Source organism: Hemicordylus capensis, chromosome 13 (assembly GCF_027244095.1).
Source record: "Hemicordylus capensis ecotype Gifberg chromosome 13, rHemCap1.1.pri, whole genome shotgun sequence".
In the NCBI taxonomy this organism is placed as follows: domain Eukaryota; kingdom Metazoa; phylum Chordata; class Lepidosauria; order Squamata; family Cordylidae; genus Hemicordylus; species Hemicordylus capensis.
Window position 1 is genome coordinate 21,987,254 of NC_069669.1, and position 19,718 is coordinate 22,006,971.

At 45.4% G+C, this 19,718-nt stretch overlaps 2 protein-coding genes across 4 annotated transcripts in view; one reads left to right on the forward strand and one right to left on the reverse strand.

The window, feature by feature from the left end:
- The first annotated feature begins 82 nt into the window (after positions 1–82).
- CDR2 (cerebellar degeneration related protein 2) lies at positions 83–12,907 on the forward strand. The gene is made up of 5 exons (XM_053275894.1): positions 83–463; positions 5,067–5,179; positions 9,106–9,254; positions 9,769–9,933; positions 10,206–12,907. Exons 1-5 carry the CDS (start codon positions 385–387, stop codon positions 11,077–11,079), a joined length of 1,380 nt encoding a protein of 459 aa, XP_053131869.1. The 5' UTR covers positions 83–384; the 3' UTR covers positions 11,080–12,907.
- A 1,319-nt stretch (positions 12,908–14,226) lies between these two features.
- Positions 14,227–19,718, reverse strand: part of POLR3E (RNA polymerase III subunit E) — a 36,623-nt gene continuing 31,131 nt past the window's right edge. For all 3 annotated transcript variants that reach the window (XM_053275859.1, XM_053275861.1, XM_053275860.1), the window contains 2 exons: positions 18,507–18,632; positions 14,227–14,667 (listed from right to left, as the gene is read on the reverse strand). In XM_053275859.1, the coding sequence (XP_053131834.1) occupies positions 14,602–14,667; positions 18,507–18,632 (192 nt within the window). In that variant the 3' untranslated portion in view covers positions 14,227–14,601. The remainder of the gene's footprint in view (positions 14,668–18,506; positions 18,633–19,718) is intronic.

Genomic DNA, 19,718 nt, shown 5'->3' on the forward strand with positions numbered 1-19,718 from the left:
GCCCCTCTCCCCTGGCGCCATTGGCCGAGTCCAGGCTGCCCAGCGCGCGATTGGCCAGAGCAGCCGGGCACGCCCGTGGGTGGCGGAGTTACCATTGGCTCCTCTCGGGGCGGTCTCGGCGTGTCTCCCCGTTTTGAACTGCGGCCGCCCGAGGCGTCGTCGCTGCCACGTTGCGATTCCTTCCTCGGCAATGCCGGGCCCTGTGACGGGGGGAGCTGCTGCTGCTCTTCGGCGGAGTCCGGAGGCGCTCGGGAAGCCTCGGGAGCGGGTTTAAAGGAGCCGCCGCCGGAGGGGGAGCGTGGGCGCCAGGAGGCGAGGCGAGGCAAGGCAAGCAGGGCTCGCTCGCGGACACATCGCGGCGGCGGCGGCAGCGGGGTAGCCGCGATGCTGGCCGACAGCCTGGTGGAGGAGTTCGAGATCCGCGAGGATGAGCCCTGGTACGACCAGCAGGACCTGCAGCAAGGTGGGCGCCGCGCGGGGCGAGGCGGGGCGGGGCTGGGCGGAGGGAGGGGATGCTCTCCTGAGTCTGCCCCAAATGAGGTGGTGGGAGCCCCCTCATTCCCCCCCACACACACAACACGCCCCCCCAGTAGCTCTCACGGGGGGGCTACAACCCCCATCCACAAAAGCCTAGAAGAATCAATGTCTCTGCAGGGGAGAGGGATGCGTTTCTGGATAAAAGAGTGACCCCCCACCACCACCACACACACACACGCCCCCCAGTGATTCTTAGGCTGGGGTGGGGGGCTGCCCCGTCGCCTCAAGAAAAGCCCGCGAGGATGACTACGTGCGATCCCTGCTTGAGGAGGGAAGGATTCGCTTCGTGAATGGAAGAAGCGGGTCGCCGCGCGCCCCGCTCTGCTCTCGCACACTCTCCTAATCCTCGCGCGTGCGGGGGGGGGCTGAGGAAGGGGCTGCCCCTTCGCAGCACAAGGGAAAGAAAGCCCATTGGCATGGCTGGTCTCTCTAGCGAGACTGGTTGCATGCCTGGAAGGGGGTGGCCCCCGCTTTCCACCCCCCCACCCCCCCTTGTGCCTGGGAGGAATGAGGGGGCTGCCCCCCACTCTGGGAAATAAAAGACGCACCCGGAGGGGAAGGGGTGGGTGGCCCCCTCCTCCCTCCCTCCCTCCCTCTGCACTTAAGAATCATTAATATGTCTATGAGCGAGAGAGAGAGAGAGAGAGAGAGATGGTGGAAAGGGTTTCTACCCTGCCGCTCTAGGGCACTGCTGCTCAGGGTGGCTGACAACATGAATGAAATAGGTATGATACAGAGAAGAAAAAATTAATAAGACTGAAAAATTGAAAGGCTAGGCTAAAACCACAATTAAAATGGCACATAATGTAAAAAAAATCACAGTGAAAAGTTATCAACAAACGGCTAAACACAAAGATGGGGCTACCCACGCTTATTTTTATAGTTCAAGCGTGTGTGTAAATATGTTACCTATACATGATGCATAAATACATAAGGTGTTCCTCTCAAACATAACAAGACTATTTATTTATTTGCCCAGCAGCACGGGGGGGGGGTTACTGAGGGTGAGGGCACAGTGCATTCCTGGGGGGGGCAAGCTGTCTCCCCCGTATTCGATTTCTTAAACAGAAAGGGTGGGGGGGACACACCTATGTGTCTGAGGGGCCACTTGCTGCCCTTGAAAATAAGTACTTATGTGAATATATAAACTGGGTATTCTCCTTTCTCTCATACTTCAGAGAAAGGGCTTGAGATGTCTAGAAAAGAAATCCAAGGGAGAAATAAGTGTGGTTTTATGTGCTGCATCGTGAGCTTCCGTGGGTTGCCTTAGCAAGAAAGGCAAGCTATAAGTGTGTGTGTGTGTGAACAAAGCAGGTGTGTGCACTTCTGTGTTTATAGCCTGCTGTTGCCATAACCAATTTTTGCTCATGCCTTGTGTCTCTTTTTTTAAGCAAAAGCAATTAAGGCTTATTTATGCATTTTAAAACAAGCTTATATCCTGCTGTTCTTGCCCCCACCCCCAATATCTTGCAGCAGCATAAGGAAAGGCTCTGCTTAAGCCATGGGGTGGGGGCAGGAAACATGGAGATTTGAGGGTGAAAGATGGGCGGAGGCTTGTGCAAGAGGTGTAGTAACCTGTGAGGTGTGTAACTGACATGAGGGGGTGCTGAGAGAGTTAAATGGGAGAGAAAGTGAATGAGAGGATGGTCTGAGAGAATGAGAGGTACCGTGAAGGCTGAGTATGTTATGCGGGGGGGGGGGCGGGATGGGGTGTATTTTCTTTTAGGAGAGGACAAGGCAAATTGGGGAGGCACACTGAGAAGAGAGAGGATTATAGAAACCGAAGGGGGTCAGCTGAAGTGTGCATGAGTGCCCGTCTTGAGATGTGGGTGAACTCAATGGCCTTTAAATCGGATTGCTTTTCTCTTTAAAAGACTTGCAGACCACTTCAGTGCCTGTTTTATTCAGGAGTTAAATTCCTCCAAGTTCAGTGGAGCTTGCTCATGTGAGCATAAGGTTGCAATCCTACACACACTTGCTTGGGAGTAACCTCACTGAACTCAGTGGAATTTAATGTATGAATCAGAAAGACATTTTTAGACTGCCTCTTGCAGAGCTAGTAAAGTTAAACATGGCATTGTCCATCCTTTCAGTACATGTTTGCAAGGAGCAGAAGTTCTGTTTCAAGTTTGTATTTGCAGGGTAGAAGTCATTCAAATTTTACTGCTGTTTCATTGAGGCCGAGTAAGAAATGAGATTAAAATGGTTGCATCTTAAACTTAAAACTAGGGTTTTCCTAAGCAATAAAATGATACTATCTTTAGGAAGTGCCATAAAGCTGGTGACAACATACTGGCTATTGCTGAGAGCTGTATAAAGAAAAGCCACCTGGACATGGAAGATGCCCTGAGTGTTGTGGCAGAAGCTTGGAAGCAGTGGCAGAAATGGCACCAGTCCTCTGCTAAGTGCGACTCTGGGCTTGGCCCCATCAAAAGATCAAGAGTTAGACTTTGCCTTACAACTGGGCTGTATGAGTTATAGTGTCATGAAACCTTTGAGCTTGAAATACGTTGAGGCTCTTCTGCCTGTCCTCATTCATTATATTGGCTTGTCCAGGCGCTGACGTTAAATACATATTCTTGTTCATTTAGGCATCTCTTGTAGAAGAACCTGTTACTTCAGCACACCCTGCCTCAAAATAAGCCAGTAAATCGCAGTGCGTGTGTGCTTAAAATAGAGCACTTCCTTCAAATTGTATCTAGGGCTTGCCTTGCACTGTCCCCATTTCCTGGCTATTTGAAATTGAAGGTTTTGAAATTGGAAATAGTGAAAGCCTGAGATGTAGTTTCATAGTCCTGTTTCCCACTTACACCACTGTTTGAAAATGAAGCTCTTGTTAATAAATGTCAGTTTAAACTTTGTGTCTCTTGGGTGCATTGAAGATCCTGTTTTTATTGCACTCAATTGTCTTTTCGCCATTGTTCAATTTTAAATAGGCAGTTAAAGCTGTGGAGGTGGTACAAAAAGACATCTTAAGAGAAGGAAAAGTCTTTTTCCTGAGTTGCTTAGATGATCAATTGGTTAGAAATATTTCATCAAAATACAAAACATTACAGCTTCTCAGACAAGCTGTCAATTAACATGTACGCTTCACCTTAATCCTTATTTGGTATTTAGCACTAAAACTTGCTTTCTTTAATTGCTACCTGTAGACAAATGAGTTGTGTATGATTTAGCGCTATTCAAGCAATTGTACTGAGCAGCATCTGTCTCCTTCCTGTGTTATACTGTTAATACATTTTAATACTTGGAATGTGGCACTTATGATTCATCTTGCAGCCTCAGGCAGCTACTGGGCTGTTACCTCCAGACTGTTTAATCTAGTTGGAATGACGGCAAGCTGCAAAACTGGCAATTTCCCATATGTTAGTGATGGGGGCAGGAAAGAAACTTTCAAGGAGTCTTTCATTTCAGAAACACTTTCTTGTGTTAATCTCAGTGACAACTCTTACTACTAATTTTCAAAAGAATGGATTGAGTACACCTTTACTTTTCTCCCCTTTTTGTTGTTTCACTTGGTCCTTCAGAGTCCAAGAAAAGTAAAGCTGATGCAACTGCATCTTTTAAGAAAGGGATGAGCAGGTGGCATCTTGGAACTTCTGTAAAACAAATTTTAATGAAAGCTTTGGGACCTTGAAAACTATGCACTTGCAGCTTGTTCTGTTTAGACTCACTTTTCCATAACACATCCGTGAGTTAAGGCAGTTATTAAAATAGCTGTGCCTGTGCGTAGAGCAGGGATGATCTACTGTGTTCCCTTCCTGTTTTAGAGCAGTGTTGTTAACATCTTCCTTAGCGTTTTAACTGCTGTTCAGTATACATGCAGGGCAACGTCCAGGTCCTGCTTTCAGTTGCAAGTCCCAGACATAACAATCACAGCAGAACGAGAGGCTAAGCCACTTTTCCAGTTAGTGGCTAAAAACACCCTATAATGTTGCTGAGTAACTTCCATTAAATTGTTTACCAAACATCACACACCTGAACTTCCTCATAAAATGCTAAGGGGTGGTGGAGCGCGAAATGCTCGACTAACAAGCAGAAGTTGCCGGTTCGAGTCCCTGCTGGTACTATATCGGGCAGCAGTGATAAAGGAAGATGCTGAAAGGCATCATCTCACACTATGCGGGAGGAGGCAATGGCAAACCTCTCCTGTATTCTACCAAAGACAACCACGGGGCTCTGTGGGCGCCAGGAGTCAAAATCGACTCGATGGCACACTTTACCTTTATGAAGGTAGCAGTATATATTCACATCAAACTTCAGATAGGGAGCAACAGGCTGTGTGATAAAATCAATGACTTTAAAATGTTTCCGACATAATGTTATAAAAGTAACTTGATTTAAAATCTAGATTTACAAACATAGTATTTCCATAACTGAATGTAAGGTGACTTTTCTTTGTGATGATGGAACTGTGCGGAAAATATATTTGCCAGTCAACGTACAGCTCTTGTCCTGGCTTTTAAACTTGCAGTGAAATAACAAGGTAGTCACTGTACTTTATAAAATGCTCATATAACTCGTTTTAGATCTCCATCTTGCTGCTGAACTCGGGAAGACACTATTGGATCGGAATACAGAGCTGGAGAGCTCTCTACAGCAGATGTATGCCACTAATCAGGAGCAACTGCAGGAGATCGAGGTAACAATTGTGCCTCTGCAAGCAGTGGGGGATAATGCGGCCCAGAGGCTCCTGTGCAGAATCCTTGGGACAGGTTTGCTTTTCTGGTGTAGAGCAGTGGCTACTAATATGGAAGTTCCCAGTTGCCATGAACTAACCAGGAAGGCTTGGCAAAGCCAGGGACTCTCGGCTCCTCGTCTGAAATACAGACTTTATGTTTGTGTGTAGAAATTCCACTCTGCCCTTCAAGCAAAGCTCCCCAGTGTTGGTCTGCATAGCTAATATAATAGTAGCCTATCTTCTATGGGGGTTGTAAGGATTACATGCTGATGTATGTGGAATGCTTTGAAAACTCTAACTAATGCGAAGTATTTTTGAACATTGCTATTCCTAAATGTGGCGTGGGCTTTATATTGGGTGTGTACAAGGCACAGCAACTAGAGCAGCTGAAGATAGCATTCACTGAGGGGGTTCTAGACCCTCCCCCTTCTTGGCATGGGATGATATTAAGATGCACGAATGTTGGAGTTCACATGCCTACGTCATTGTGATGTTGAAAAGGCAAACATAAAGGCTACCAGCCACTAAAGCAGCCTGCAGATCTGCCTCCTGCAGATGTTGCAGTACAACTCCCACAAGCCTTGACTATTGGCCATGGCGGCTGGGAATCGTGGGAGTTGTAGTTCAAAAACAGCTGAAGGGCCAAAGTTGGGCAGCCCTTCACTGACGTTAGCCATAGCCCATGTTGGTGTTTCTGTAGTTGTGTGGTGGCTTCCTTTGCAGTTACACCAAGTAAGCACGGGTTTTGCTTTTTGTGCTGGTCAGCCATGAGAGCAGCAGTCTGCTAGTTTAAAGGAATAGGTGGCTCCACTTGTGCAAGGATGCTCAATGGAATGCGGTTACTACTGTAACCGCATTGGCCAGCCCAGTTTTCAAAGCCTTTCTCAGACACGGCACTCATCTTCGAGCCTCTCTGCAACCATGTGTTGAAAATTGAGCCAGAAATCCAATTACAGAACTCTAGCATGCCAAGCGATGGTGGCTGGAGAAAAAACCTATTCCAAATATCCCAAGATGGAAGATGCATGGCAAGGAATAGTCCTTGTGGCAGAAGAGCAAGAAGTCACCAGGTCATTGTAGGAGTAGTCGGGCTTTTGTCTGTGAATAGAGGCAGAGGGGGGTCTTGGTGGAGAGCCATTGCTGTGGCCTCAGTGGCCTCCTCAAAGGGACCAAGAGCCTTGAGTGGAGAAGATTTAGTCTCTGTGTCTAACAAAAGAATAGCCTTGGTGGATCAGGCCTAAGGAAGCCTATCTAGTCCAGCATCCAGTTTCCCAAAGTGGCCCACCAGATGCCTCTGAGAAGCTCACAGGGAAGAGATGAAGGCAGGCCTTCTCTCCTGCTGCTCTTCCCCTGCAACTGGTATTCGGTGGCATCCTGCCTCTGAGCTTGGAGGTAGCCTATGGCCATCCAGACCAGTACCCTTTGCTTGCCAGTACCATGAATTTGTCTAAGCCCCTTTTAAAGCCAGGCAGGCTTCTGAAAAGCAACCTGTTAAGTATCTGAAGCTGTATGTACGGCATGTGTGATGCATGTTTGAGATGGTTGACTGTGAGATGGTGCAGATTCATGCTATATTCAAAACTAAAATGTGTTACCAGAGGTCTCAGTTGCCGTGTGTGAAATTATAAATGCCTCTTGCGATGTCTTCAATTTGTGTTGAGCACTGCAGACAATCTAGTTCAGATTGCACTGTGAACCTCCTAATGCTTGCCTTGTCTGAAGACTGTGGTGGTTGGCTTGGCTATAAATGGCCACAGGAAATTGCTGTCTGAGTCTTACAGGGTGAAGGTTGTGGATGGGAGCATTAGATTAAGCTGTAATCCCTTTTCATACTTAAGGTGTAAGCCTTCAGTCTTTAATAAGGTTAATAAAAGATTCAAACATGGAAGACCTGCTTACATAATCAACAGTCGCTGTTGTAAGCAGTGTGCATCCTAAAATTGTCTGAAAGATCTATAGATAACTGATTTGTATGACATTTCGAAGTTGGCTCTCTAGTTAATGTAACTCTGACCTCTAGAATAGCTTAATGTTTAAATATATTTTAAATATGTTTATATGCTTGTTCAACTGTATATTAAACATTTGGGGAGGAGAGCTGGTGTTGTGGCAGCAAGCATGACTTGTCCCCTTAGCTAAGCAGGGTCCACCCTGGTTGCATATGAAAGGGAGACTAAAAGTGTGAGCACTGTAAGATATTCCCCTTAGGGGATGGAGCCACTCTGGGAAGAGCATCTAGGTTCCAAGTTCCTTCCCTGGCAGGATCTCCGAGAGAGGGCTGAGAAAGACTCCTGCCTGCAACCTTGGAGAAGCCGCTGCCAGTCTGGGTAGACAATACTGAGCTAGATGGACCAATGGTCTGACTCAGTAAGAGCCGCTTCCTATGTTCCTATGAGCTGTGCAGATCTTACTCCTATGATTCATTATTCTAGTGGTGTCATATTTGTGCTGGTCAATGACTGAAATACAGGTTGACTTGACTATAATAATTACAGTACAATAAAACAAAACAGCCCCCATCACATCAGTAAGGAAACAAATGGAGCCGCCCCTACCCCCTCCTCAGACAATGACATGGAAAGCACAATCAAACTAAATTCTTCACCCTTTGCTTGAACATGCAAAGGAAGAGCTGGGCTTCTTGACTTTGAACAGTAGAACCCCGGTTAGCAAACTGCTTTCCTAAGTCCCTCCACTCTGTGAAACAGGATGCTGGACTAGATGGGCCTTGGGCCTGATCCAGCAGGGCTGTTCTTATTCTGAGAAGGCGTTTGTCATGTAGCATGAAGGGAATCCTATTTGAGAGATCCAAGCCCAAAGCTTCCTCAGTTGCACAGTTCTTTGGATTTTCTTTTTAATAAGTCACTCAATGTACTTGGGAGCAAAAACATATGCATTTATGCCACCCTTCTAAGGAGCTCTGGGTGGTGCACACACAGCCCTGCTACTACTACAGATATGTATATAAACCACTCTTCAACCAAAGTTTTCAAGTGGTTTACATAGAAAAATAATGAATAAGATGGTCCTCTGTCCCCAAAGGGCTCACAATCTAAAAAGAAACATAAAGCAGATTCCAGCAACAGCCTCTGGAGGGATGCTGTGCTGGGGTTGGATGGGCCAGTTGCTCTTCCCCTGCTAAATATGAGTCACTACTTTATGCTCAGTTAGCAGGGGTTATAACTATTTTTAGAGTTAATAACCCTTTGCAATAACCCTTTGAGGTAGGTTAGGCTGTAAGAGTGGGACTAGTGACCTTCATGGCTGAGAAGGAATTCAAATCTAGTTCTGTACAGCTGTAGTCCAATACTCTGCCCACAACACACTGGCTCTAGTCTTGCTATGTTGATTCCTGCATAGACTTGCAAAGGTCTGTGGGACAACTCTGGTGTGAATAGTTTGAAGAGGGTAATTGAATAGTTCTTACCTCATTCAGGCGAAGATGAATACTTTCTTCTAGGAATTGTAATTTAGCATCCTTACTTGAGATTACAAGAAAAGCTGCAGTTAGGAACATAGGAAACTGCCATATACTGAGTCAGACCATTGGTCTATCTAGCTCAGTATTATCTTCAGACTGACAGCGGCTTCTCCAAGGTTGCAGGCAGGAGTCTCTCTCAGCCCTATCTTGGAGATGCTGCCAGGGAGGGAACTTGAAACCTTCTGCCCTTCCCAAAGCGGCTTCATCCCCTGAGGGGAATATCTTGCAGGGCTCACACATCAAGTCTCCCATTCATATGCAACCAGGGCAGACCCTGCTTAGCTATGGGGACAAGTCATGCTTGCTACCACAAGACCAGCTCTCCTCTCCTCAACTCTAACTGAGTTCATTCTCAGTTAACCTCTTGGTCCCATCTGTAATGTTAACTGTAAATTACTTTTTGCAGTATCTTACCAAGCAGGTGGAACTTCTGCGCCAGATGAATGACCAGCATGCCAAAGTCTATGAACAGCTTGATATCACTGCCAGGGAACTAGAAGATACTAATCAAAAACTAGTTTCTGATAGCAGATCCTCGCAACAAAAGATATTAAGGTAATACTCTGCATGTGGTTCTTCTCCTTTCTTTAATAATAGGCAAAGTGCACAAAATTTACACACTTCCAAAGGCAGCTTGCAGAATGGCTGCCTGAATCTTTCAGAGCCTGTTCAGTGACTTCTTGGTCGCTGGGATTCTGCTCAGAAGCAGACCTTGAGTTTGCACGCTCCTTCTCTCTCACCTGGTGAAGCCAACTGAATTCAGAATTTCTCAAATCCAGCAACATGGAACCTGCTGGAAAAAGCTGAAAACTCTGTGGGTCAAGGTCCTGTGTGTTCTCTGTGTGGGATCTCTTGATGTATTTAGCTTTTTTCCCCTCACAGGAAAGTAGAAGCCTGAGGCCTGATGGACAACGAATGACTTGACTCTACAGGCCCTGCATTTAAGTGACTGTCAGTCAATAACCTGAAAACTAGCTTTTATAAAGAGGAACTGCAGTCTGATCAATTGCTGATGTCCCCAACTTGACTTGTTCTGACGGCTTTTTACTGCTTGTGCATTTTTTTTTAGTTTGACTGAGACGATTGAAAATCTCCAAACACACATCGATGACCTCCAGAGACAAGTAGAGGAGTTGAAGAATTCTGGACACATCCATGTGAACCGCGAGAGGCCTGAACAGCCAAGATCCGTCCACAGCTTTTCTTGTCTAAAGGAATTGTATGACCTTCGCAAGTAAGTCGTGGGCTCATAGGAAGCTTGTCTTGTACCTAATCAGACCACCAGTCCATCGAGCTCAGAATTATCTGGCAGCGACTCTCCAGGGTTCCAGCCGGGAGTCTCTCCCAACCCTACCTGGGAGATGCTGCTGCCGGGGGCTGAACGTGGGACCTGATGCTCTGCCACTGAGCAACAGCTCCACCCCTGTGGTGGTAAAGCCCTTGATTTATGCCGCAGGCTTGCAGGGAAGATCAAGCTAATGCTTTTGTTGTCTCTCCCTTATGTAGGTATTTTGTTTATGACCACATTTTTGCAGAAAAAATTGCTTCTATGGATAATCAGCCAAGTCCTCTAGAGGAAGAAAACCGGAACTTAAAAAAGGCAGTGACACTCTTGCAAGCCCAGCTCAACCTGGAGAAAGAGAAGAGGATGACAATGGAGGAAGAGTACAGTCTGATGCTGAAGGAGAACTGTGATCTTGAGCAGAGACTGGTGGATGTCGATCTCTACCGAGCCAGAGCTGAAGAGCTGGAGGTGGAAGTGGCCGAAATGCGGCAGATCTGTCAGTCTGAGAACACATTTGTTAATGGGGTGGAAAAGCTTGTTCCAGAGTCCTTTTTTGTTTCCTTTAAAGACTCTCTAGAGCGAGAACTCAGTCGGAGCCCTTCAAATAATGGGGTGGCGTTGCCTTGTCCCGAGCCTGACAAAAGGGCTCTGAAAAGAAGCAGCAGTGAGACCTTTCTGGGCAGCGCTGGAGGTGGAGACCTTCTGAAGGGCCATGAAGAAACTTGCATCCGGCGGGCGGAAGCTGTGAAGCAAAGGGGCATCTCCCTGCTTAACGAGGTTGATGCGCAGTATAATGCTTTGAAAGTCAAGTATGAGGAACTCCTGAAGAGATGTCAAATAGATGAAGAGTCTCTGAAACACAAGGCAGTACAGACTTCTAGACAGTATTCCAAAGATGTAAATGTGGGAAACGTAACCTTGGACATGCGTGCTAAAGAATCTGGATCCACAACTGCTGACCTAGCCACCTTATCTTCAAATACTCCTCCTGAATACAAAATTCTCTTTAAAGAAATCTTTAGTTGCATCAAGAAAACCAAACAGGAAATAGATGAGCACAGAGCAAAGTATAACTCTCTCTCTCCTCTGTCTTAACATCTTTGGTGTTCCCCTATTGAAGTATATCTGTATTGTCCTAGAAAACAATTGCTCTTGAAGTACCACTCTTACGTGTCATATGACAGACGACGTTGCATGTCTATTCTCCCAGGGCGTGTCTAGGTTGCCTTTTGTGGAAGTTGTGGAATGGGTTGGGTCCATTTGATTAGTTGTATGAATTTGGAACACTATTGCTTTCACCAAATGAAAAACTGATTCACTCGGGACCAGTTAGTTATGTTGATGATAAACCTGCAAATTTAGTGCTGTATGAATCCGTTGGCCACTTGGTACTAGTAATCTATTTCAGTCTGCTAGAGAAATAAGATCCAAGTTTTAGCTGTATGTACAGGGTTGCCCAAGTCTTAGGAAGAATCTGAACCCAGACCTGTGATGATTCTTCTGGAAAGAAAACTTTTGTAATGTTTTATAAACCTACCACTGAACATGGCCAAAATTAAGAGTCTGACACTTTAAAAAAATGTTATTGGATATGTCATAAGCAGTCATGACCTTCACTGTTTAGCAGTATGAATGCTAACTAGATCTTACTGTTTGACTGGATTGGCATGTCTTTCTGAATACCCAGTCTGGCCTCTGTCTTAAGGTCAGAATTGTTCCTAGTGGAAAGAAATGTCCATGCGCATGCATGTGTGCGCGCACACATCTTTTTGGCAAGCATTCTTTGTGTGTTCTGTTTAGGTTTGAGGATAAGCAAGCCCAGTTTCTAGGTCTGGGTGGGTTTTCAGAAGTCTGTTGAAAGTAGAGCCTGTTCTCTGGAACTTGGCCGCTGGCCATACGTCTGCATCCTGAGATGTCTCTTCTGCTGCCTAAACAGTTTGCGTGCTCATCTTGTATTTTGGACCAAGCAAGAATTTAACTAAGTACTTGATAACATCTCTTTAAGGGGTGCTGTGAGTGTAATGCAAAGTAAAACATGGCCAAGGACTACTTCCCAGGAGGGCTCTAACTTCATAACAAATGGAAACAGGTTTCTATTTCTGTGCCCACTCTTCAAAAATTTATGTAGCTATTTTTAAGCCCAAATGTGTACATGTTGCACGGCTTGAACCAGTAACCATTTTTCCCCACAGAGTGAAACACTGTTGAAATAGCAGTGTGAAAGGAATGATGTGGTGGTGAATATTTTTTGAAGGTTGTTCAATGTTTAGCGTATTCTGTCCTATGGCAAAAGTCTGAATTCTGCATTCTGTTCCGATTCTGCTGTTAGTAGTGGCACTTGTCAGTCTGGTAGTCCAAGAACGCTGCATTTAGTTAAAACATGGATGGCTTCACACAGCCTAGAGAATCTTGACAAGCAGCCAAAGAACAACTAGGTCCCAACATGCATGGTTTCTAAACCAAACACACCAGGAAGAACATCCTGGGAATACAGCTTGTCCCTCTAGCCCAACTTATTTTTAAACTAGTCCCACTGCTGATGTGCTTTGTATTTACTGTCAAACACAGGAAGAGGCAGCTGATGATAAGAAATCTGATAGTAAAAACCAGTTAAGCAGCATGTGGTTTTTACAAAAGTAAAGGGAAACTGTACTTGTTACCAGTGGTAATGTGGTTTTTAAATGGCTAGTTTGAGCTGCCTAAAGTGATATTGCAGCTATATTTCAGTTGCTGCTATTGCAAACTTTTCTGCCTTATGTACAGTGTAGAAGGGGAATTGCTTGGTGGTTTTTGTTTTGTTTTTTTGTTTTGAACTGACAGGTTTTCAGTGTATGGAAACACACTCTACAAGACTACTTATTTAAAGAGCTGTAAGCTATTGTGAATATTTTGTAAAAAGCAAATAAAGCCCTTGAGCAACTAAGATTGTGCTGTGACTGTGTGACAGGCTTGCTAGTCTATTAGGGCACATACCCCAATTCAAAACTTGAATGACTGGATGAAGCATGATTCTCTCCTTATGCCCCAGGGGCCTGGGTTCCACCACACTAGAGTTACCAAAAACGAGGCCTGTGACGGAAGGTATGGCTTAAGTATAGATGAATTTTTGACTGCAAGTTGGTACTCGGGTGCAGTTTAAAAATGCATTGAAGGAATAAATTAACCAAGAACTCAACTGGAAGAGAGGAAAGCCTAAGGCTGGCAAAGAGAACAGTGCCCTCCTGGCCTTTCCCTACCCTACATTGACACGCATTGCTAAGAAGAAGCAGGAACTGTTAGAGGTGGGGTGCAGACAGGATGAAGGGGTAGGAAATAGAGATGAGTGTACAGATGGAATTCCCAGTTACAGGGAATACTGAACCCCAGGCTGCATTGGCTGTCCAGTTGGCCTAGAGTCAGTGCAAGCAAGCACCTAAGATCTAGTTCCCTCACGCCACAAAAGGTTGAGGTCAGCACTCTGGAGGCATCACAGCATCAGAGGCAGGTCAAGTAAGCAAGTGCACGCACACACCTCCCTTTAGTCCACTGAAGGAGTTAGAACAGAGTGCTGTTGTGTCCATTGGTAGCAAGACTGAAATCCAAGACATATTGGAGTTACCTCACTCCACTGCTGGAGTTTGGAGCACTCCATCCAGTTTCCTAAGGTGGCAAGACAAAAATAGCAGCAGTGGAGTTAGCAAAAGCTAAGAGGAATGACTCCTAGGGGAGACCAAGCATCCACTGTGCTGCTAAAAGCCAAAGATTGGTTCCCCTCCACAGAAAAAAAAACCCCACCAAAACAATCCTCCAATCTCTTCTTTCAACCCACAGAGTGTGGCTATATATTGGTACTAGAGGCTCATGATGAAAATCATGACTGCAAATGGTGAGGTCAGGGCATTACTTTTGAACCATAGATACATGAATCTGAATATTAGAATTGTGGATGAGGTCTGCCTGTAGAGCTAGCAGGACATGTTACTGGAAACACCTTGCTTTTAAGTTCTAAAACCCAAGTTTCTCACAGGCTGCAGAACCATGTTTGGGGGCCAAGTGTTCATTGGATATTTGTCAATCCTCTTTGCACTTCTGTAAGAATACTACCTAGCCACATCAGGTTTCTAGATCCTATCAATGATTAACAGTTGGTGAGGTCATACCTAGTATGACCTAGAGTAGTTACCATGCTTTGTTTTCTCAAATAGGAAGTGGATTTACCAGACAGAAGCATGATCAAGATTTTTAAAATAAGACCTGGATCTCTAAATGTAAACTTGCAATTTATTGGCATTAGTTACAAAATAAAACATTAGATCATGATTTTCTGTCATCTCTGGGTCAGTATACTTTTAAGTTTTATCAAACAAGAAGCAAAATACACTAGGAATCCCAACTTAAAGCAGCTCAAAACGATCCAATTTCTCCCCACCCCTCAATCACTGTTGGCATTTTGGATGCTATGCAAACACAAATTGATGTAGTGTTCATGGTTTCCTCTAGCATCCACAGGGCTACAGGTATCTCGGGGGCATGGCTCACCTTCTAGAAAGGCAGGGCTGTGTGTTGGTTTTCTGCCCATTATGTTTGTTGTTCTTCAGTCCTGGAGTTATCCTGTTGTAATTAAGCAAACTCCTTTTGTCAAGACGTCTGCTGTTGCACTGTCCCTTTAAGGTACCACATGCCACCCTGACTTACACAACAGTCCTGGAAGAAAAGAAAAGCTTTTAAGAAGCATTGTTATAATCTTCAGAAGTAGCCCTGCAGCAGAATTATTCCGCCTGTAATTGCATACCGCTAGAATTAAGGTCACTGAAAAGAAAGGAAACAGGCTGCCATTGTTAAGCTCAACATAATCTACCAAGAACTTGGGGACGCCCAATGACAACACACAAGCTTAAATACAAATTAAGACAATGCATATAATTTAAGTGTACCCATTCGTAATTTTTTTCAAAAATAATTTGCATGTTGATCAAATGCCTGATGGGTTAAGAGGCCATAACTGCCGTTGAACTTGTTCCTATTTTACCTGGTCAGAGACCATAATGGATTGATTGGACGAGGCTGAACTAGATCATCAGGGCCATTATACAGGAGGAATAGTGGCAGGATCTACAACTAAATGAGTTGAAATTACAAGGAAGCAGGTTTCGACTAGACTTTAGGGAGAATTTCCTGACTGGAAATGTAGTGAGACCGTGGAACCATTGGCCTCATGCAGTGGTCAGTTCTCCTCTTCTAGAAGTGTTCAAACAGACAGGCTGGCCATCTATGGGGGATGCCTGGAGGCTGAAGGTTACTAGAAAGCCTCCAAGATCCAACTCTGATTCAATAAGCAGAAGAACAAGCCTAAAGAAAATTAGCCCTATACAGAGGAGAGGTGGCCTTGGGCTAGTGAGCATGAACTGCCCCTTTGCTAAGCAGGTGTGCTGAAGTTTGTATTTGGATAGGGGAATACATGCAAGCACGGTCCCTGATAAAATATTCCCCTTAGGGGATGGGGCCACAGGGCAGTGATAGAGCCTCTGCTTTGCATTCAGAAGGACCCAGGTTCAGCCCTTGGCAACATCTCCAGGTAGGGCTGAGAGAGACTCCTGCCTGAAACCAGCCTGAAAGTGGCTGCCACTCAGTATGAACAATTTTGAGCTAGCCAGACGTGGGAGAAAGTAACTTCCATGGTCAACTGAGCCCCTTCCCCCCACAAAAACACCTAGAAACCCAAACACTTCTCTACAATCATGGGGACTAGTACCATGCATTTATTTATTTATATTTAAAATATTTCTATGCTGCCCAAAACTTGCATCTCATATTTAGAAACAAGTATGAAGGCACCCAAACAATTAAATGAAGATGGTGTTTTAGTTTGCTTCCACCTTCTTGCCAAAGAGAGGAGAGCTGGTCTTGTGGTGGTAAGCATGACCTGTTCCCTGAGCTAGGCAGGGTCTGCCCTGGTTGCATATGAATGGGAGACTTGATGTGTGAGCACTGGAAGAGATTCCCCTCAGGGGATGGAACCGCTCTGGGAAGAGCATCTAGGTTCCAAGTTCCTTCCCTGGCAGGATCTCCAAGACAGGGCTGAGAGAGACTCCTGCCTGCAACCTTGAAGAAGCCGCTGCCAGTCTGCGTAGACAATACTGAGCTAGATGGACCAAGGGTCTGACTCAGTATATGGCAGCTTCCTCTGTTCCTAGCCTATGTGCCACTTTTCTTGCTCTGTACCCCTCCTCAAGGAGGGGTAGCCATGCTTGCCCTTCCTGTAACAGACCAAGGACAAGCTACCGAATGGTGCAGTGGGGAAGTAACTTTGCTAGCGAGCCAGAGGATGCCAGTTCAAATCCCTGCTGGTATGTCTCCCAGACTATGGGAAACACCTCTATCGGGCAGCAGCGATCTAGGAAGATGCTGAAAGGCATCATCTCATGTTGCACGGGAGGAGGCAATGGTCAATCCCTCCTGCATTCTACCAAAGTCAACCACAGGGCTCTGTGGTCGCCACGGGTCAACACTGACTCGACGGCACGCTTTACCTATAGTGAGCAGGTGGATCCCTGCCTCTCAGCTTTATTAGCTCCTATCTAAGGGCCCTTCATGAGGTTCCAGGGGTGGCAACTTCAAACAACACAGCATCCAAGAAGGCTAATGCAGTAGCAAATGTAGACTGAAAAAAGCAGCATCGCACTCGCACCCGGCTAATGTTGACACCATCTAGGCAACGACGGAGATCCTCCGGGAATGAAACACACACACACACACTCTCTCTCTCTCTCTGCTTTGGGTAACACTTCTCACACGAAGCATTTTGCATCTTCTCCCACTTCCCACAGAAAGCTCAGAACAGCCTTTCGTGCACTACCTAGTTGGGAGCATAATTAGAGACAATAAACACACATCCACTAATTGGTACAATTAGCTAATTAGCAATACATTCAGGGGATTTGTTTGTTAAAGACAAAGCTCTAGTCCCACACATCCAGCCATCTGAGATCTCCCATCATATGGGTGTCTCTCTGCTGCTGCTAGGCTGCTGATGCGGCTGGGGATGATGGGAGTTGTAGTCCAACAACAGCTAGACTGTCGAATGTGTGCAGCCCTGTGCTGGGTGTGTGGGTGTGGAGTTAGGTGGCTGAATGGACTGCACCCTTTCAGCCAGGACATGCCACTTTTGACAGCTTACCTGATCTAAAGTCCTTGTAAATAAGCCAAGTTGATTGGGTAGAAAGCGTTGGGGGGGGCGCAGATGCAGATACGCACGCACACACCCCTTGTTGGGGAGAAGGAGGGGGTGCTCAATGCAATAATATCCTTCAAGCATCACACACACACACACACACACACACACACACACACACACACACGTATCAAAAGCCTATCTATGGACAAAAGTATTGAGATTGACTTAGCTCAGCAGAAGCAAGGATGCTTTACTGAGACTCTACAGTCTTAAAGAGACCTTTTGTGCATTTAGATCAGGCCTGCTCAACTGGACCCCCCAGCTGTTTTTGGACTACAACTCCCATGATGCCCAGCCACAGTGGTCAATTGCCAGGGATTATGGCAGTTGTAGGCCAACCTCTGCAGGAGGGCCGAAGTTGAGCAGCCCTGATTTAGACTGACAGAAGCAATCTGCAGTGCGCTGCAGAGTGCTTCCCAATTCTATCGCACCTTTGCAAACACCTTTCAAGGTGGGTCGGCCCGAGAAACAGCAGATGACGTGGTTTTCCCGGGGATTTGAGCCAAGGGCTCTGCCCCCTCCAAAGCTGGCCCTTGGGCAGATGCTTAATTGGGTGAATGATCTTTGAAGTTGCTCTTAATTAAAAGCATTAGCCATACAAATGTCCTGTGTAAATTTCTGCTGCAGTCAACAGTTATGCAATGCAATTAGGGTGATGGATTTAAACATTAACAGCAGCGGCCACTGGGAACCCCCGAGGGCAAAGTAATCCAATAACGATGCTAAGTACGTTATCACTAATACGCCACCACATTCACAATTATGGGTACGCACGCATAAGCATGTGTCTATCTTCCAGAGGAACATAAGAAACAGCCTTATACGAATACGATGAGTATTTATACACCGCTTTTCAACCAAAGTTCCCAGAGTTCAGCCAAAGTTCCCAAACAGTTCTGTTTACATACAGAAATTAATTAATTAATTGGCCACCTGTCCCCAAAGGGCTCACAGTCTAAAAGAGAAGCATAAGAAAGACACCAGCAACAGCCACTGGAGGGATGCTGTGCTGGAGTTGAATATACGGAGTCAAGTCACTGGTCCAACTAGCTCAGTATTGTCAACGCTGACTGGCAGCAGCTCTCCAAAGGTTGCAAGCAGGAATCTTGCCTGGAGATGCTGCCAGGGATTGAACCTAGGACCATCTGCTGGCAGAGCAGATGCTAGGACCCCCATCCCCATGTGTGAATAAGACTGATGCGACTGTAAGAGCAGCAGAACAACACTTTTTTGAAAAAGAACACAGACATAAGAACCATTTCTTCAATGGAAGTTTTGCATTTCATCGTTTAAAGAGAAGAAGATTTACCTTCAACACTTTATCTACTTCCTGCTTCTCCAGCTCTTCCCCGTATTCCTGAGCCAGGCGATTCTGGATGACGTTTCTACGCACTCTGTAGTTTTTAGAGAAGATTTCAAGCAGAATTTGCCGGTGCTTTGAGAGAGAGAATGGGAAAACTTCAAGTTAGTACAAGAAAAAAGCTAGTCAGAGGCAAAGAAGAAGAAAAAAGCCAGCATCAGCAAAAAGCAATATTCCCTCATGGCAGGAATATTATTTGCACAACTGGTTTGCTGACAGATGAGGAGTTGTCTTCCTCAGCAAATCCATTCTCATAAGCCCTGAACAAGCATCTCTGATAAACTGGCTTCTCTGTCTGTAGCATTGTGCAAAATAATTTTAATAAATATAAATTGGTATTTATATTTGTATCTCTGTTTTAACTGTTTTTAATGTTTTCTGTTTTAATTGTAAACTGCCCTGAGCCATTTCGGAAGGGCGGTATACAAATCAAATCAAATCAAATCAAATCAATAAATAATAACCAAGTTGCATACTGCCACAGGAAGACTGAAGCTTCATCCCATTTAAGCCACAGGTTTTGACCATCGGTACCATCTGGGGGGATGAATGCTCAGAGTGACTGTTGTACTTATAGCTTTCTCTGTGTTTCTTCTTTATCCCTACCCTCAAACTATTAGGGTAAAACTGCAGTCATTTTTGCACAGAGGAAACTGTCAGGGTAACAATGAACAAATTGTCATACTCTCTCCATGGAGTAATCTTTGGAGGACATCCCTACCAGTTTCCATTTCTATTTCTCTGACATCAATAAAATTTTATAGTAATTTTTGTGTGTTTTTTAATGCTTTCAAAAGCTCTGAAAACACCCTTGCAAATGTGTGGCCACTGCAGGCCCAATAGTCAGGACAAAAAAGCAGGAGCACACCTGGAAAGCTGGAAGTCTTGTAATGCTCTGTCCCCTTTTGCAGAGCTTGTCAAAAAGCGCCATGAGCATCTGGCCCCCCGGATGGTACCAACTACCCCTCTTGGCCCATGTATTACAGATACAAAGAGCGAGGGAGAGAGGAAGACAAGTGAAGGTGCACTTGCAGAAGGCAGCATTTTCCAACTTTTGATAACTCAAGCAGACATTATTCTGTTTTATAGTGGCTTTATGTTTTCTTCACCATTTTGAGCCTTGAGAAAGTGCTTTTTAAAAATATCTAACACAGGACTTGA

Excerpts from the sequence above, each read along its gene's own strand:
- CDR2 (XM_053275894.1), top strand. The coding sequence starts at position 385 with ATGCTGGCCGACAGCCTGGTGGAGGAGTTCGAGATCCGCGAGGATGAG. Across the intron at positions 5,180-9,105 it reads AGCAACTGCAGGAGATCGAG|TATCTTACCAAGCAGGTGGA; the intron begins GTAACAATTGTG and ends TACTTTTTGCAG. Across the intron at positions 9,934-10,205 it reads GAATTGTATGACCTTCGCAA|GTATTTTGTTTATGACCACA; the intron begins GTAAGTCGTGGG and ends TCCCTTATGTAG.